We start from the raw sequence: 18,082 nt of genomic DNA on the forward strand, positions 1-18,082 counted from the left end.
AATTGTAAGAATCCATCCTGCTATTTTTTTTTGTCGCATATTGAACGTTGTAAGATGTTCTTGTATTTGCTCTCCTCGTGTTACAGCCGATGAATATAAAAATTAATATGGCAATGACCATGCAAGCAAAAACTTAAGGTTTCGGATAGCGTAACATATTTTTTATAGAGGGCATAATGCGAAACATTCTTTAAACTTTTTTACTTATGCCTATACCGGTACGTGACACTGCGTGACACTACTACACGTTTAGATAAAAAATTACATTGCGTCCTGTCACCCCTGGATGTGCCATTGATATATTATAAAATTTGTGTATTGTGCAAGATATAGCCTACCGTACTTTAGCTATTTATTTCGATAAATTTTTTTACAATATATGAAGTTATGAACAGGGGCACCCGCAGAAAATTTTCCAGGGGGAGCAATCAGGGGCGTGAATTTTTAACTCAGTGAATTCCCCTATTTTCCGTCTGACGTTTAGGAATAATGACTTTACTAAACACCGACGGTATGACGTCATAAAATGGTGATTGCATGACGTCATAAAAAAAACTAATCAGAAACAGCCGAATAACGTTCAGCAAAAGCGAATTTTTAGACGCAAAACGAACACGTGTGTCGTCGACAATCCTGTCAGGCACCATAGCAGCTGCGAAACCACACTGTTCAATTGTTAACTTCTGACGAAAAAATAGACCAAGACCGCCAAACATGTGTGATTAATTGTGATAGAATTATACATAAAACATAATTCGACTATCAGCAGCGCAGTTTCTCAAATTCCCTGAACGGAACTAGCGCTAAATTACAAGCACGCCTTTCGCCTAGGGTTGGACAGATGGCAAAAATAAAAAAAAGCCAAACTTACCGCCAAAGAAGGCAAATCTACTACAAACTCTAACAAGCCCATATTTTTCCTTAAATTAATAAAAAAGGTATAAATAGTCATGCTTCCACATTGAATTTCCCTTTTTCAGGCAATTTTTCTAAATTATTTGTCGCTTTTCGAGAAATTTTCTTGGCATTTTTTTCTCTTTTTGTATTTTGTTAGGCAATTTTATCTTTTTGTGTTGGTTTGATCTCTTCTTAACATAACACTCATGTAATTTTTAATTAAAACAAAAAAAGCCTAAAAAAGCCAAATTTCATTTGGATTTTTTTTTTCAATAAAATCCAAAGAGGTTCAAAAAAGCCTAAATTTCTAAATTTGGCGAAACCTGCTTTGTCACCTGCAATACTAAACGAAGAACGTTTTTCCCGGGTGTTATTATGCCACAATTAGCGCAACATCTGCACGGAGCAGTGTGCCAAGTCAGCTAAAGTACAAGTCCGATTGAGAGAAAATAAGTTGCGTCAATTGCACACCTAACACGTGGACTAGAATGTTTAAAGAGCATGATTTTGCGTTAACTATCATTACATAAAAATGGAGACTTTGAAACGCGCACAACAGTCACCAGTATACCCCCTTTTAAGAATCTGCTTCAGTTGAACAAGTGCCGATGTTACTACACCAACATCTGATACTATAGCAGAGAGGAACATTAACCGCGCCTGTTTTGTTCTTCGCACGAAATGCGAAAAAAATTTCATTCATACAGGCAAAAATGCAGTTTGGCGGATATATCCGTCCCTGGAAGAGTGTATAAGGCAGAAATGTTATAACCGAACATGTAGAAAGCCGCTCTGGTTTATATGGATTGTAATGAATTATACAGTGAGTTGACTTAAGCGACCGTTTTCAAACGACTTGACTTTAATCAGTTTAAATATTGTTCTGGTGCGGACGCAAAATTTTAACATTTTTTTAAAGCAAATGATTTGACTGGAGCTTAACTTTTTATTTTTGGCAAATGACTTGAATATAATTTAGATTGTTTTGCAAATGACTAGACTGTGATTTATAACGTTTCGAAATTCCCTTTCCAGCACTGTAAAAAACACAAAAAAGCGATAGAGGCGAACTTTTCGCAAAGGTTTTGTTGTATTTACAAAATTTAATTAAAAAAGATGGCAATGAAAAAAAAACGATCGGCGATATTTATCGCGTCGAAGATCGCAAATGCTTGCCGCGAGGTTTGCCGAAGCCGCGACCGCGCCGTGGAAAGGGTGAATTCCACTGCTTGCCGCCCCTGGGCACGAACGGTCTGTTATTAAATTTCGGACCTCCGCGTCCGCGGAACTGCTGCTGTCCGCCGAAGCCGGGCCCCGTGTTCCGGTTGGCCGCATTCCAGGAGGGGGAAAGCGTCTTATTTGTCTTGTAGCCTTCGCGCGGCGAGAAGCTAAGGCGACTCGTGAGACGGTTGCCGCCGTTTCCATTTCCTCGATAACGCTCCTGGGACCTTCCGCGCATTGGAGCGCCCAGTTTGGGTTTGGTGAATTTTCCCTGCGGAATGTTGCTCACGAAACCACCACCACGCTGCATTCGACTTCCGCCGCCTCTGCCGCCCCGACCACCGCGTCCTTTCGGCGTGTAGTCCCGCTTAAAAGGCTGTGACATGGTGCGGCGGACGGGCGGAGGCTGCGCGGACGGCAGCTGTGGCGACTTGAAGACTGTCCCATCCTGGTTTTGCTGCTTGATCTGCTCCTCGTCGGCCGCCATGAAGTCGTCGACGTGCATGGACGGGGGTCGGCTGGTGTTTTGCTTGCGGTGCCGGAACAGGTCAAAGGGTCGGTTGTGCACATTGCCACGACCCCTGCCTCTCCCGGGCCGCGGTTGGGTGAGGAGCCCGTGCGAACGCTTAATGTAGGTCACTTTGACGGCCGCACGCGAAGTATAGGTCTCAGCCCTGGGCTGACGCCGGGCGCGCGAGTCGTCCAGCTCGCACGGAAAGTCCGTTTCCTTGGCAAGCTTGCCGAGCTGCTCCACCAGGTCGTAGCCGGGACAGAACTTTTCGGCGGTTGCCACCAGATCGCACTGCACCATTTTGCGCTGGCTGCTCGCTAACGAATGCGACGTAGCGGTAAGCTTGGGTGCTGTGAGAGTGAGCCTGCGCAACAGCAAGGGATCGTCCGAACCGACGCAGAACAGCGGCCTGGCCGCGAACTGGTCGGTCAGGGAAAGGGGGGCCGGAAAGTCCGACTCTTGCGTGACTGCGATTTCTATGGGCGCAGAGCCGGTGACGAGGCTTTGGCGCAGGGCGGACAACTTGTCGATGGTGTGATCGTAACCCGGATCATCCCAACAGCTCAGAAGCGAGAGCTTGGCTTCGAAGAGTCGCAGCGGGTGACGAGGGTCGTCGCTCCACTCTAGCAGGGCCGAAAGCTGCTCTATGGTAAAGCAAGGTTTCGAGCAATCTACATCTGGAACAGCGTCGCGCTCTGGTTCGACGAGTGCCGCCAGCACTTCGGCAAGGTTGAGCGCGGCGTCGATCGATTCCGCTTCCTCGTCATCGAACTTATCACCGACGGTTTGAATGCATTTCAGGAGGCGGCCCTCGTTCTTCGACAACCCGTTTCTCAAGAACGGCAAGGCCGACCTGCACGAAATTAACAATAATTATTATTTTAACCGGCTCTTATATGAACGTGTAGTTTTGCCATTTTTACTACAGCAAACGTATAACAGTAAAAATAACTAAGAAAAACCAAGATTTCGACGATAAGGACACAAGTAAAATTATAACCTGGGAGCAGAAGAAATTTAATTTAACTTTGTTGTTCTACAGGTGGTCTTCGTAAAACCAAAGCAACGACCGCGAAACAACAATAGTTTGCGGTGAAATTTAAACCAACAAGAGTTGCCTTAAAAATGACAAATTGTAAGAATCCAAAAAATTTTTTAACTCAGTGAATTCCCCTATTTTCCGTCTGACGTTAAGGAATAATGACTTTACTAAACACCGACGGTATGACGTCATAAAATGGTGATTGCATGACGTCATAAAAAAAACTAATCAGAAACAGCCGAATCACGTTCAGCAAAAGCGAATTTTTAGACGCAAAACGAACACGTGCGTCGTCGACAATCAAAGAGTTGCCTTAAAAATGAGCTGCTCATGATACCTAATTATTTATTATTGTGTGCTTATTAGCTATACCTTTCATCCAAGAGTCTTAAAATGACCAGCAGGGCACGGCTCGATACGACGTGCGAAGGGTTCGCGATTTGATTCCAGGCCAACGTCACGATTTGGCGCAAGTGAATCGTCGAGGGAAAGCAATTGGCCATCGATTTGGCGTCGTCTCCCACCGGCAGCATCGAAATCCCGGTGTCGACAACCACCGAGGCGAGCAGCAGAATGGCGGCCACCGCCTCGCTGTCGCAGGCATCAGCAGATGCATGCCGCCACAAGTCCAGAATCCCGTCGCCGTCGCTGTAAAGCAGATACACAAGCGTCGCTTTAGCCGAAGGCAGTGTGACCAGCTCGGCGAAGTTGGCGACGGTCGTGATCTGCTCCGGCGACAGCATCAGTTCCTTTTCGCCGACGTCCTCCACCGAATCGTCGCCGGCCTTGGCCTCGTTTTCGTCGTCGCCTGTCACGACCAGCAGTGGCGAGATCTCGTCGGCGTACTTACGCACCGTCTCGAGGGCAATGTCTGGCGATAGATCGATGATCTGCTGCGCGAAAACGGTACAGACGTTAAGCAGCGGTTGGCACACGGACGCCGAAAGCGGCAGGAGCAGCGACATGAGGCGGTCGACGTGCGGCAGCAGGCAACCACTCCACATGGCACAAGTGGCAGCGACTGATACCGCGGCTGACTTGGGCGCCTCCGCCGGTGTAACGATGGGAAGCGGAAGAGGCAACAACTGTGAGAGGAGGGTCAGCATCGGTTGGAAGTTGTCGCAGCGGCTTTCGGCACATTTCAATATCTCGCCCAATACTTGGCCGACCTGCTCGAAGCACGACTGGTGAGCGAAGAAGAGAGAAAGCACGGCCACCACCAAGCCAGTGACGTCATGCAGGAGATCGGGATCTACAGGGCGCGTGAGCAGGTAAAGGTCCGAGTAGAGGGAGACGACGGCGGCGGCCAGTCTCTTGCCGTTCACGCACTTGCCGTCAATGTCGGCCTCCAGCAGTTGGCTAAGCATGGCGCGCACCAGTTGAAGGCAGTTGAGCGCGCACGAGGTGACGGTGGTGTAGAGACGCAGCGGGACGCCGACGGTGAGCGCGCGAAGACCATGGCATACCTGGTATAGCGCGTCGTGCAACTTCTCGAGGAGGGAAGTGCAGGTGCCAAGTGCGTCGCACGAGAAAAGTCGCATCACCTGAAGGCGCGAGTCGCTGAAATCAGTGGCGCAGGAACCTGCGCGAAAATCGACGGCCTATATTCGAATCGGACGCTGGCTGGATACGGTTTGGTGCTGTCAAACCAGTGTGGTAATGACTTAAGTCAATGACTTGAATTGACCTTAGTCTTTGGATAAATGACTTCACTTGGACTTAAGTCATTGTGTCAGATAAATTGGGTTTAAATTAAGTGTTTTCATTACAATTATTTCAAGAAATTTGGCTATTTATCTTCATTTTCGCACGTAAAACAATTTGTTAGCGATATATTGCGTTTTTGTTATTTTTAGTCGACTTATTGCTCATTATCTAACGAGTTAACCAATTTTAATAGTTAAACGTTTAATGCAATATGTCAATAATTTAAGTTGACTTGCTCTCAAAATAAATTGACTGGGACTGGACTGGTTATTTTACTAATGATGTGACTGGAAATTCGCTTTTAAAAATTACTTATTTCCACACAACACTGCTGCCAACTTACCTATCTTGCAAACGTGGCATAGTAACCGAAGGCTGGTGCACAGTTGAGGGCCAATCGTCGGAAACGAATTCCAACTTAACTGCTCGGATTCAGTGGAAATGGTTAGCAATAAAGCAGGGATGTCCGACTGGTCGTTTTTCAGGGATACGTTTTTGAGGCAGTGCAGCCAGTCTAGGACTAATTCCGACTTGGGTATGACGTGACTCGCGGTGAGACAAGTCTTCTGCAACTCGTTGAGATTCTCGTAGATGTAAGCCACCGATTCAGATTTTACTAGGGTTGTCAAAAGTAAACCTGATGCATAGTGATTAACTGCAGTTCTATGATGGACTACTTCAGGCTTGTCGGCATCTTTCCTATCTGTATCTGAACCTAAAGCAATAATAAATTGTTAGAGAATAACGTTTTTGATAAACTCTGTTAGTCTTCAATCAAGACAAGGAAATAGTTTCACCTGGCTTGCTTTTGGCTTCTGTTTCAATGATTTTGTCATCCTCCATTTTGTTGTCGAGTGATTTAGTCTTATCTGACACAGTATCGTTGTCATTTAGGTTGTTGATTCTCCGAGGGTAACAAAGGCAGGACAAGATTGGAAGCATATGCTTGTCCATTGACAGCACCTGGCTAAGACAGTGCTTCCCCAATGGCAGGTAGGTGATTGAAAACAGGGTTTTCAAGGTATGGACCAGTTCATCTTCTATGTCTTCCATGTCGCCTTCAGATTCCAACAAACAACTGATGTGGTCCACTGACTGCATACTTTGAATGAGAAAAGCCAGTTTAGCACCAAGGTGACCAGCAGTACCAGGTATGTCGATTTCAAGGTTCGTTGAAGATTTTAGTAAATGCTGAATGATGATGATTGCTGTGTCAGCGTTCGCAGTCAAGTACAGGAGGCTCTTATGGGTGGACATGAGCTGCTCCAGCAGTCCACAGCATGCATCAAATATAGGCTTATATCCAGATACATAAGGAAGTGTGAGAAGAACTTGGACTGATGACAGTAGGCCAGTGAATTCACTTATTCTACAAAAAGAATAAGTGAGTTGTATATTAAAACAAACTTTAGTCAACCATTTCAAAAAACTTTTCCCCACCTGTATATTCCAACATCTGCTGACACACAGCCACTTCCAGTCACATTTTTGGACACAGGAAAAGTCCGCACAGAAAATTGTCCAACACTGGATTTAGGGTTTTTAAATACTGCTGTTATTTCAAGCAAGCTTTTAGCAATTTGTAGGCTTTCTTCCACAGATATACATATGTCTTTTGGATTAAAAACATTTTCAATGGGAACTTCATTGACCTGGTATAAAAATATAAATTTAAATATTTACGCATTAAATAAATCATTAGAAAAACAGAACTTATTACAACCTCATTGTGAAGTGCAACACCAAGTTTGTTGCCGGCTGGATCAGTGAAATCCATTTCACCAAAAACTTTTCTTTGTCCACATTCGTTTTGGATAATTCTAAGATTATCATGATCACCTAGTGACTACAAAAGTTCACAATTATATTTATTGGTTACTACTAACTTCAATTGAAACTTTTTCTTACAGAATTTTTGGCTGCTACTGGTGACTCTAGTTGTGACATTTCCCCACTATGTTCCACTTCAGCTGGAAATTCCATAGCTTCAGCCTCCTCCTCGTGTGTAAATATATCTTCTTCATTCTCATCATCAGAGAGATAGGCATACTCATGGGGCAATTTATCAACAATACTCATGGTCACATTTTTCACCTGGTCCATACATTCATACATGTGTGCTTTCCGGATGAGTTGGGTAAGGGCTGTTGCCATTCTTGCTGCTTGTGGCTTTAAAGCAAGCTGCACAATCTGTACATAAGTAGTCCTGGGTTTAGTTAAACCAGTTTCTAGGTTGGCAACCTCATCACCAAAAACAAACAGGTGCATTAGCGTGGGCCAATCAGTTATGGCATCCAAGACATGCACTGCACTAATTTTTACAGAGGAAGCAAAGTGATCTGCCTCCAAAATTGCCAACAAACATTCAGTAAGTCCTGCTTGTAGCAGCTGTTCAACTGTTTCTGAGGTTGTCCGACATAAAGATAAAGCCAGCTTAAGGCCAGACTTGATGGCACGGACATTGATTCCGATAAGCATTGTAAATGGACTGTCCAGTTTTAAACAGAACACTGCCCAAACCACTAGATAAGACAAATAGTCAATGTCATCACTGATTGTCGCTTCCAAATGCACAAGGGGTGCTTTCAATTTGGGAAGAATGTGCTCGATACAGGAAAGCCAGTCAGCCTCCTTATCAGAAATGATTTCAACAACTTGATCAGACTCGCCTAATGGGGAACATAAGCCTATAGCTTTATCCAAGACATTCTTAAGAGTTGCACTCTCTTTAGCAAGCTCCTGCATGGCTTTATCATCAGAATCATTTCCCACATCAATACTTAGTTGTCCTATTAGCTTTAGATGCAAACTTTCAAATTCCGATGTATCAGGAGACCTGTCAAGTAAAAAATACATATTCAACTACTTTCATGTAATTAAATGCTACTATATTTTGAAAAATTGTGTTAATATCTTTATGAATTTTGGAAGCATTACATATTTCTTAGAATTTTAAAGAACACACATACTTGAAATATGCAAGTGGATAAGGAACCATTTCAAAGGGGTTAAATGACATCATAGATGCAGGAAGTAGCATATCTTCCTCCACAAAAGCTTCAATTGTTGCAACAGCTTCCTCATCCAATATATCTTCATCACTAATCACATCATACTCTTCCCATTCAGCATTCTGAAAAAATGAAAAGCAAAATAATTGAAAACAAAGGCAAAATATTAAGAAGTCTTGCAGATTTGGAGCAAACCTACATTAGAATTTTCATTGCCGAATTCCATATTTTCTTCCATATCTCGATCCACATCATCCCTTTGGGAAGACCTTCTCTGACGGCCTGTCCACTCTTGACCCTCCGAATACTGGCTGGAACTCCTCCCAAATTTGTTATACTGAAAATGTCCCTGACCAACCCTACCTGGTCCACGTTGATTTGAAGTTGACTGGTGTTGTTCATTTAAACCTGGTGTTGGCAGAAGGGCATGGCCTCTCTTATTTATAAAATCATTTTGGTTGTTTTGAAATAAAATGTCATCTTGATTCCTATCTTGGTAGTTATGTGAATCTAATTCACGATACGGCAGATGATTGGTTTGAATGCTTGAAGGTGAGAGAACTCGCTGGGCGAACCTCTGTGGTGGTAACAAGGCATCTTTGCTAACATTACTGGAAGTTGTTGTTTCTGCATTTGCATTTGCATTTGCAAGTTGATCGGGTGTTGGAAGCAGTACACGGCCTCTTACTCTGGGGAGTTCTCGTCTCTCACGAATTGCTTTCACTGCAACAGCATCACTTGCCTCAGCACCAAATACAGCCAGTGTCAGTGTCTTGTACCATCCACTGCACACCAGTTTGTCAGTAACAAGAGGCAGGGGAGGTAGAACTGTTGTTTGCATGGACTCTTGATATTCAAGTGTACAGAGATTTTCAAATGTGCTGCCACTGTTGTTGTTTGAATCGCTAGCAAAGAAATCAATCCGGAACTGTCCAGGAATAGTCTTTCCAATTTGCCTTAAAATACAACATCAATTGATATAAATAAGTGAAATATTAAGAAAACAAACTATGACTAACTAGTTACAACTATTTGTGTGTAATAACTTCCAAAATGAATGTTAATCACAAAACTTTCTTTCATGATTTGTTCTGGTAACTGATCATCTGGTGGGCAATTGTATGTGGGTTAGGGTTGTTCAGATTTAACTTTTTTTTGAAAATTTATGCTTCCTGCTTGATTTCCCATTATGTGTCACATAAAAATGAGTTTCGTAAGTTTTCAAAACAATTGGACAACATTTAGGGGCTCCGCAGACACCCCAAAGTTACCACACTGAAATTGCTAAAATCTAGGACTTCCCCTAACACGATACTGTACATTTTTCTTAAAAAACACAGAAACCTTGTAGTTTTTATATTAAACAATGGCAAGAAAGCATCACTAATCTATTTTCAAGTTTTACGTAACTTAAAATGTATTCTTAAAGTCCCCAAATCTCTACTTTACCCCATTTTTGGAGCTGTCATTTAATTTATCACATATGTACAATAAAAACATAGTATTTTAATCAACAGTGGAAAAAGAAGGAATATAGCAAAAGTATAACAATGTCATAGTTAAAAAATGTAAAAAGGAAACATCAATGAGTAGCTTTTTTATTTTTTAGCCAAGGTTTTTTTTTAGAAAAATCTGGGTATGATCGCCTGTGATCTTCAACAGCTTGTAGCAAGTTGTTTGTTGCTGTGGATTGTCGGTTAATATAGCAGCACAATCAGTGTTTACTTTTAAACCCTCTTTCTGCGGCATCATTCACAACTTTAACAGTACATGCAGACTTTAACTCGTTGTACCCATTATGAGCACCATGAATCGGGAGAATGCGTCGGCCAATCACATATCTGATTGAGTAGCGTAAAATAAACTAGGAATCTGTGCCAATCAAATCGTCTAAAGTGGTATAACTTTTGATTTTATGATGCAAAACTTGAATGCCTTGGTGAAAATCTTCAGGTTTTGCAGTTGCAAGAAGATTTCGGGCAATTGCTGCCTTTGTGGGTGATTACTAAACAAGGAAAATGTGACAAGTTTATCTAGAAAAATAGCATCATTACCCATCTGTTCAGACCACATAAACATTTTTTGCCTTAGAAAACTTGTCCCATCCACCTTGTAAAGGATTCGATATTCTACTTTGAACATCCCAACTTGTAATTGAGGTGGACTAAAAGTCCTCTCAACACTGCGCCAATTCCCTTCAGCATGCAAGATCGCCCAGTCATCAGCGTATGCTTGGAGACTGTGGCTGGCATTAAACAGCAAAGGAGCCAGAACTGACCCCTGAGGCATGCCGTTTCTAAGGCGTCATAACCTGCTTTGATGGAGCCGTTGTTTGTCTTGAAACAAAGCTGCGATTATGGATAAGTTCCATGATCATGCTGACCATGTGTTTGCTAAAAATAGTAATCACGGATTATGCTGCTATGTTAAACGACAATCCTTAGCAACGTGCAAGCTTGCTAAAGGCTGTTGAAGATCACAGGCGATCATAAACATGTTTTAAATAATTCGATAAAATGTATTTTATTGTATATATGTGATAAATAAATGACAACTCTAAAAATGGGCTGAAGTAGGGCTTTAGAATACATTTTAAGTTACACAAAACTGGAAAATAGATTAGTGATGCTTTTTTGCCATTGTTTAATATAAAAATTACAAGGTTTCTGTGTTTTTAAAGAAAAACGTACAGTATTGTGTTAGGGGAAGTCCCAGATTTTAGCAATTTTAGTGTGGTAACTTTGGGGTGCCTGCGGAGCCCCTAAATGTTGTCCAATTGTTTTGAAAACTTGTGAAACTGATTTTTATGTGACACATAATGGGAAATCAAGCAGGAAGCATAAATTTCAAAAAAAAGTTAAATCTGAACATCCCTAATGTGGGTACTTTAACAAGATTAAAACTTGCCTTTGCATTTCAACATGCATATTTTTTTGTTTTACATTTAAAAAATATATCTTAGATCCGCTTTCAGTGAATATATCATTATAGCGTTTGAGCATTTGACAGCAGTGGCATTAAAACTGACTGCCTATTAAGGATAAGCTATTATACTGACTACGGCAGTATGATGCATAGAAGGGAAAAGGAAATATGGGACAACAATTTAATCGGATGCAATAAGCATTCAATATTCACATGTGTAGCCTTTAGGCACAAAATATGCAGGAGTCAAATATACATATATAAACAGTAAACATGCCTGTTTTATTACACATACTATGTATGGAAGTTTGATTATGAAAAGAATATCAACTTACCCATCACTGCTCAATTGTTCGTGAAGTTTCACTCCATGTGGAATGATTTGAATTTCCTCAAGAACAACTGGACAAAGAAAATCAATTGCAGCCCAGCTGTTTAAGACACTTCCATCAGATGGTTCTTGTGAAAATGTGTCACAAAACAGGAGTTTCATATTGTTTTAGGGTAATAACATAACCTAACTCTAAATAAAAATTCAAAAAAGTTAATAAATTACTAGTTTCTTTTTATTATGCTATTTATAAGATGATTTAATCTACAAAAAAAGTGTAAAATGAATGGGAACCTATTGCCAGTGGGCCACATTGGCTTGTTTGACAATTTTATGTGACCTACCGTACATCAATATTAACCTGAAATATACCACTAAACATTAAAAACAATGAATGTCAGTACAAAAAATTGCTTTGTGTAATCAAGGTTAACCTTGGCATTACTGCCCATGTATGTATAATCCGCATTTAACGTTATAATGACATCAAACTTTCTCAGAAATTGCCACACATTCACACTTGTGACGTAGAACTTTCCAGACTTATGCAGCCGACAGTTCTAAGTTTTTGCCATTTAAGCAGAATTAGGTTGCACATCCCTGCGGTAGAGGGATAGGGTTTGAACAAATGTAAAGCTCAGTTAATTTTTTGTTTAGGTTACAAAAAAAATTGTTTTGCTGTAATAAAGGACCTAAATCTATTTTTAGCCATACATAATTCATCACAAACAGTATTATTTAAATTTGAAAAATGAAAAGATGGCCACCATTGGTCTCTCTCAGTTTTTTTCATAATTTTTATAAAAATCTTATTTGTTTTTTTCGTGCCAAGGGTTTGATGCATAAAAGAAATAAAACCAATAAGTTCATTCCAAATTTTAATATCATTGGCACATGATGGATAATCAAGCATTGTTAGTAATACAATCAAGGGATTGGACATAGAAGACAAGTCATTAAGGTTGAAAGTCGACCGTTGCAATATATCCTCTTGAAACCTTTTAAAATAGATCTTGTACAACTCCAAACACATAGGGTCAGTGGGAGAAACTCTAAATAATCGTTCAAGTGTAGTTTCTCGTAGCATGCCTGTGTCCATTTCATTTTCATTACAATTAATATCTAAAAAGTTAGCTAAGTATTTATGAGCATTTGGATTGCCAATATTATTGTTTGAATAAAAAGTGAGAGATTTTAATGCATCTTCCACTTTTCCATACTTCAACAATATTTTAATGTGCTTTCTTACAAATATATCCCAAACACCAGGTGTGGTAGACAATATCTCAAAATGTTCGAGAGCCTTATCTGCAATTGTTTGAAGCTCAATCATTGTACTTTCATTGGGTATTTCCTCCTTTTCTGTATTTAACAGCAAGGATTGCCAAAGAATATACTCAAGCAAACCTAAGTAGCCTTCTATTGTAACTCTCCAATATTCAATATTCTCTATTCTTGATTCTTTAGCCCTTATTGACTTTTCGACAATATGATAGCAACTTAGTTCTTCCTTGGCTGCTGGTAAATTTTTCATTGACAAAAGCAAAAATGCATGTTCCAAGAGAATTTGTACATGGTCCAAACCTTCTGAATAGGTTTTTAGTACTCGACGATGTGTTACAACATGCTTGCAAGTATCGCTATTTATACGAAGAGGGTGATGCAATATGGCAGCCATTCCCACTCTCCAGACAATCTGGTTTAGGCGTATAGATCAAATTAGTGTTTAGAAGTCAAAAATATCAAGCACAAATAATTCAAAGTAATAGACTAAAACATACCTCCTCATACGATTTATTAAATTCTCTCAGATGTGTGAATTGTGCTTTCCAATTGAGTTGCAATATCCCAACCAAGATTATAACAACATCACCCCATCTGGATTAAAAAATGTAAAAATATCATTTGATATATTTTATAAACACTAAACACCAGGTTTAGAAAAGGTGCTGCTTTGGTTTTGATTCAGTTGGATAGCTGACTGCAGGAGTTCTACATGGTTAGGTTAATTGATAAATTGGAAAATTTCTTGAATACTTAATTTACAGAAACATAGGGAGATATAATATATTAATTAAATTGTATCTTGTTTATGTTAGTCTTCTGTTTTGTTTTTTTGCTACCAATAAGGTTTGGTAAAGCTTTGCTGTTCTCCATAGGCTTAGTAATTATGTCACTGCTTTTAAAGGTAAAGAAACACATGTTTAAAATGTGTCTAGGTGAATAGGCCTAACTCTATACAGAAAAAAATATTTCAATTCTTCTTACTTGTGATTTAAAAGTTTTTTATGTAGCAGTTCAACAGTTTGCTTTTTCGTTGAAGGAAGGGGAAATGCATTATGTAATGACTGAAACTCTGAATTGTGAAAATAATCCCCTAAATAATGTAAACGACCTTCTCCTGGATTGCGGTGATCATAGTTAATAAGTTCCCTTAACCTTAGTGTAAATACATCTAAGTATTGAACAGTCTTTGGCATTTTTTTTAGTCAAAAGCTGTCAGAAAAAATGTAACTTTAATCAAAATCAAACTATTACATGTATATACACTGATAAACGTACTATTTCATTTAAACATGCTTTCTTAATTAAAAAATCCATTTCCTTTATTGAATACCCTTTCAGTAATTTTCATCATAATAACCAAGGTGTAGTAAATTAGTCACATTTTGCATATTTCCTTTATTGTGTTTTTTTACGTTAATTTCTACGTATCAAAACGAAAGAGCCCAAATATTGGTACTGCATCTAGCGGAGATTGGTCTAAAAGAAAAATAACAGAGTTGGGAAAACCTGGCGTTTAAAAGAAAGTATAAATGTGTGTTATTTTTATTTACTATTTGCACGTTCAAAAACGTACATAAACTTATCTTTCATTTCTCGGCAATTCATGCTTACTATTTGCTCATTCATCCATAAAAGGGAAATATTTATTATGCCTGTTGTTAATGAGGTGAACAAAATACCATAATGTTGAGATATCCAATACCCACTATTTGTTTAAATTATGATAGGAATAAAAAATACTTGAAACCTTAAACTTAATATATAACTATAACATCGATAAACAAAACCTACTACACGAAACGCTTGACTGCGCGATTACTGTGGAAATGAAAACGTGCTAGAGATGACGCGGGTTGCGCCGCGCAGTCCCAAACAACAACGCGAAAGTGAGGCGAGCGCTATGACCGTGGCGCAACAGCATCTGCTATATATTCAGGCAGCCCCTCAAGAAACATATTCATTTGGTCATTATATTAATTTAAGTTTAAGTTAACAAATAGTCGTTGAAAGAAGCAACCAATGGGTTTCTTTTTATCGAAGTTGGTTAATATTTGGGATGGCTTTAGTGATTGCCCGGCTCGCATAGCAATGCTTGGACTGGACGCAGCTGGTAAGTAGTTAGATATGTTAAATTATTTAACTATAGTGTACCTTGACCTTGGCGTGTTTTAATGTTGCGGTAAACATGCACAGACGTTATAATACTGGCATATTTATTGTTATTCTCAAACGAGATTGTTAATACTTTTCATTTTTAGGTAAAACCACCATCCTTTACAAGTTAAAGCTGAACGAAATGGTGACAACAATTCCCACGATCGGCTTCAACGTTGAAACTGTGAGCCCCTGCAAAGGTCTTACGTTGACAATATGGGACGTCGGCGGCCAGGAGAAGATCCGTCAACTATGGCATCATTATTATCAAAACACAGACGGTAGGGCCACGCTTTATTGAGTAATTTGCATAACACTTTAACGTAAAACCACCTAAGAAAAAAATGCTTGTTTTCACCATTGATTTAACCTAAAGTTCCTAAACCATCATACTGGTTTAACAAATGAGTGGACCAGTGATTTAACCTAACCCATCATACTGGTTTGATCAACAAGTCTGTTTAAATCTGTTTATCTTGTAAAATAAAATAACATATTATAAAAAAACACTGAGCTGTGATAAAATATAGTTGATTTTGCTTTCACTTTGTAGTCCTACCAAACTTTCCTAAATATGACACGTTTAAAAAAATTCGTAAAAGCTGCGTATAGTGAGGACTGATGTAAACGGCGATTAAATAGTTAACGAACATTGGGTTAACATAAAATAAGTTGCACAGAACTTTTCTAAACGTGTCCCCTCTTACACCATTTTTATTTGGCTTGTTATGGATGCAGGCCTGATTTACGTTGTCGACAGCGCCGACCAAAATCGTTTCGCCGAGTCTCGCGAAGAACTTTTCAAAGTCCTTGAATTCGACGCCATGTCTCGAGTTCCCGTTCTCGTCCTGGCCAACAAGCAGGACCTGCCTTACGCGCGTTCCATCTCGGAGATCGTCGACGCCCTGAATCTGGCCAAGTTGAACTCTACCCACAAATGGCACATCCAAGCCTGTTGTGCCACCACCGGAGACGGCATTCTTGAGGGTTTTAACGCATTCTCGGGAATGATCAAGGAATACAAGAAATCTCACCCGTACTGAGCTTTACATAAGCTTCGTGTGTCGCCTATCATGATGTTATTTAGTATAATCCAAAGTAGTGCATTTCATTTGTGCCTTTTCCCGTGAACATTGTATCGATTATTTTATTTCTATTTGAATAGAGATTTTTATGTTATTGTTTTATATTGCTCTTTCACATTTTAATATGTTTTTATGATTAAAAACCTTTATGATTAAAAACAAACGTTTGCATTTTTGAGTCGGTATCAGAGTGCGATAGGTTTAGAAAAGTGTCACATTATATGGGTTGCTTCTCCACGGGCGCGCGTGCGTGACTTTCGTTTTTGTAAGTGGCGCCTCCTAAACTTCGCAAAACGTGTTTAAACAGACTTAGCGCAATTATCTACGACTACGTGATCTTAAAATTAGTTTTGTGGTTAATAGCTTTTTGCAGTATTTTTTTCAGCTTCCTATTTAGTCGATTCAGTAACGAAATAACTCACAATATTGCTTGTTAAATTTTATAGTAATATTCATTGTAGACGATATATGAGAATTTTACTTACGTAGACGAAGACGAAGAATTATATTTTTTACAGTTACGCAAATAAAGCTGATAATATATACCACCCACGATTCGATTAAATGCCGCATCACAGAGGCTGTACGCGGCCCGCCAAGCAATTTAATCCAGCCCGCGGCTCATTTTTCTTAAAATACCAACCAAAGCCACTTAATTTGTACATGTTTGGTTATATATATATACTCTCTTTCGCAGGGACGGATCTATGTTCCCGCCAAACTCCATTTTTAGCCTATTTTAAAGACTAGAATGGAAATTGTTTTCGCGTTTCGGGCGAATCTCTTTTGCCTTTCTCGTAAGTTCCACGTGCTTGTGAGAGTCTTTGTAGACAAAAGAGCTGTTGGGTCAACGCCCACCCACCCCCCCCCCCCCCCCACACACACACACCACAAACAACATATAAAAGAATAAACATATATTTTATCTGTGCCTAATGCGTCAAGTCCCCCTCCAAATCTAAATTAAAATTCTAAATAGCCGCGATTTTTTTCGCGCTTAGCGCAATTACTCGACTTTTTTTTAAACGACTTCAATTGTACATTTGCGCACAACTCCCAACGTAATTACAGGTACTTCAGCTTACTTGTTCTATATATCATATGTGTGACGTCATGTTGCGTGAATTTCAGATCCTATTTTGACCATTTTATGTTTCTCATGCGGCAATACTTAATTGTCACCCCCCCCTTGGTAAAGCTTTATTGTTTTCCATATATGCTTTATAATTATGTCACCGCTAAAAAGGTTCAGATACACTTGTTGAAAGTATGTCTAGGCCTAACTTTATACAGGAAAAAGATTTCGATTCTTACTTGTGTTGTACAAGCTTTTTATGTAACAGTTCAACAGTTTGCTTTTTTGTTGAAGGAAGGGGGAATGCATTATGCAATGACTGAAACTCTGAATTGTGAAAATAATCCCCTAAATAATGTAAACGACCTTCTCCTATAGTCAATGAGTTCCCTTAACCTTAGTGTAAATATATCTAAGTATTGGACAGCATTTGGCATTGTTTAAATCAAAAGCTTTTAGAAAAAAATATAACTTTATTCACATTTGTATACACAACTATTGCATCTATACACACTGATAAAGGTACAATTTAATTTAAACATGTTTTCTTAACTGACAAATTCATTTATTTTGTTCAAAACCCTTTTAATAGTTTTCATTGAAATAACCAGGGTGTAGTAAATTAGTCACCTTTTGCATAGCAAACATTGTTTTAGCTTCATAAGAGCCGTAATCAGTATTCATTTGTGTGCACACCTCAATTCGTAAATTGTACACTTAAAGGAAAAAAGTTGAGTTATGGTGCGACTCCAAACCTCATGGGCACTGGTCTACCATCCTATCACAACTCACATTATTTAGGTTAGGGTGCGAGTTAAATAATAGTACTTGACCCA

General features: G+C 39.6%; 4 protein-coding genes across 5 annotated transcripts; 1 reads left to right on the plus strand and 3 right to left on the minus strand.

Moving 5' to 3' along the window:
* Positions 1-2,043: 2,043 nt before the first annotated feature.
* Positions 2,044-8,622, minus strand: LOC146167904 (protein virilizer homolog). The gene is made up of 9 exons (XM_083389005.1): positions 8,589-8,622; positions 8,348-8,511; positions 7,287-8,214; positions 7,102-7,224; positions 6,819-7,030; positions 6,176-6,747; positions 5,722-6,093; positions 4,044-5,253; positions 2,044-3,482 (listed from the first exon to the last, which is right to left on the minus strand). The coding sequence occupies exons 1-9, from the start codon at positions 8,613-8,615 to the stop codon at positions 2,045-2,047; spliced, it is 5,046 nt and encodes a 1,681-aa protein (XP_083245131.1). The 5' UTR covers positions 8,616-8,622; the 3' UTR covers position 2,044.
* LOC146167905 (uncharacterized) lies at positions 7,917-16,209 on the plus strand. Of its 2 annotated transcripts, XM_083389008.1 has the most exons (4): positions 7,917-7,957; positions 14,999-15,042; positions 15,191-15,367; positions 15,825-16,209. In XM_083389008.1, exons 1-4 carry the CDS (start codon positions 7,947-7,949, stop codon positions 16,127-16,129), a joined length of 537 nt encoding a protein of 178 aa, XP_083245134.1. In that variant the 5' UTR covers positions 7,917-7,946; the 3' UTR covers positions 16,130-16,209. The 2 variants fall into 2 exon arrangements, with proteins under 2 accessions (XP_083245134.1, XP_083245133.1); XM_083389007.1 differs by lacking the exon at positions 7,917-7,957 and having other exon boundaries at positions 14,827-15,042.
* On the minus strand, positions 8,637-11,857 carry LOC146167906 (uncharacterized; the record flags this gene model as incomplete). The annotated part of the gene is made up of 2 exons (XM_083391339.1): positions 11,650-11,857; positions 8,637-9,345 (listed from the first exon to the last, which is right to left on the minus strand). Coding segments are annotated over exons 1-2 (867 nt in total), but the record flags the coding sequence as incomplete, so codon positions are not given.
* LOC146167907 (TATA box-binding protein-associated factor RNA polymerase I subunit A-like) lies at positions 11,912-14,141 on the minus strand. The gene is made up of 3 exons (XM_083389006.1): positions 13,914-14,141; positions 13,427-13,523; positions 11,912-13,341 (listed from the first exon to the last, which is right to left on the minus strand). The coding sequence occupies exons 1-3, from the start codon at positions 14,123-14,125 to the stop codon at positions 12,304-12,306; spliced, it is 1,347 nt and encodes a 448-aa protein (XP_083245132.1). The 5' UTR covers positions 14,126-14,141; the 3' UTR covers positions 11,912-12,303.
* Positions 16,210-18,082: the final 1,873 nt, after the last annotated feature.

The sequence above is a fragment of the Ascidiella aspersa genome, chromosome 1 (assembly GCF_963924565.1).
Source record: "Ascidiella aspersa chromosome 1, kaAscAspe10.2, whole genome shotgun sequence".
In the NCBI taxonomy this organism is placed as follows: Eukaryota; Metazoa; Chordata; class Ascidiacea; order Phlebobranchia; family Ascidiidae; genus Ascidiella; species Ascidiella aspersa.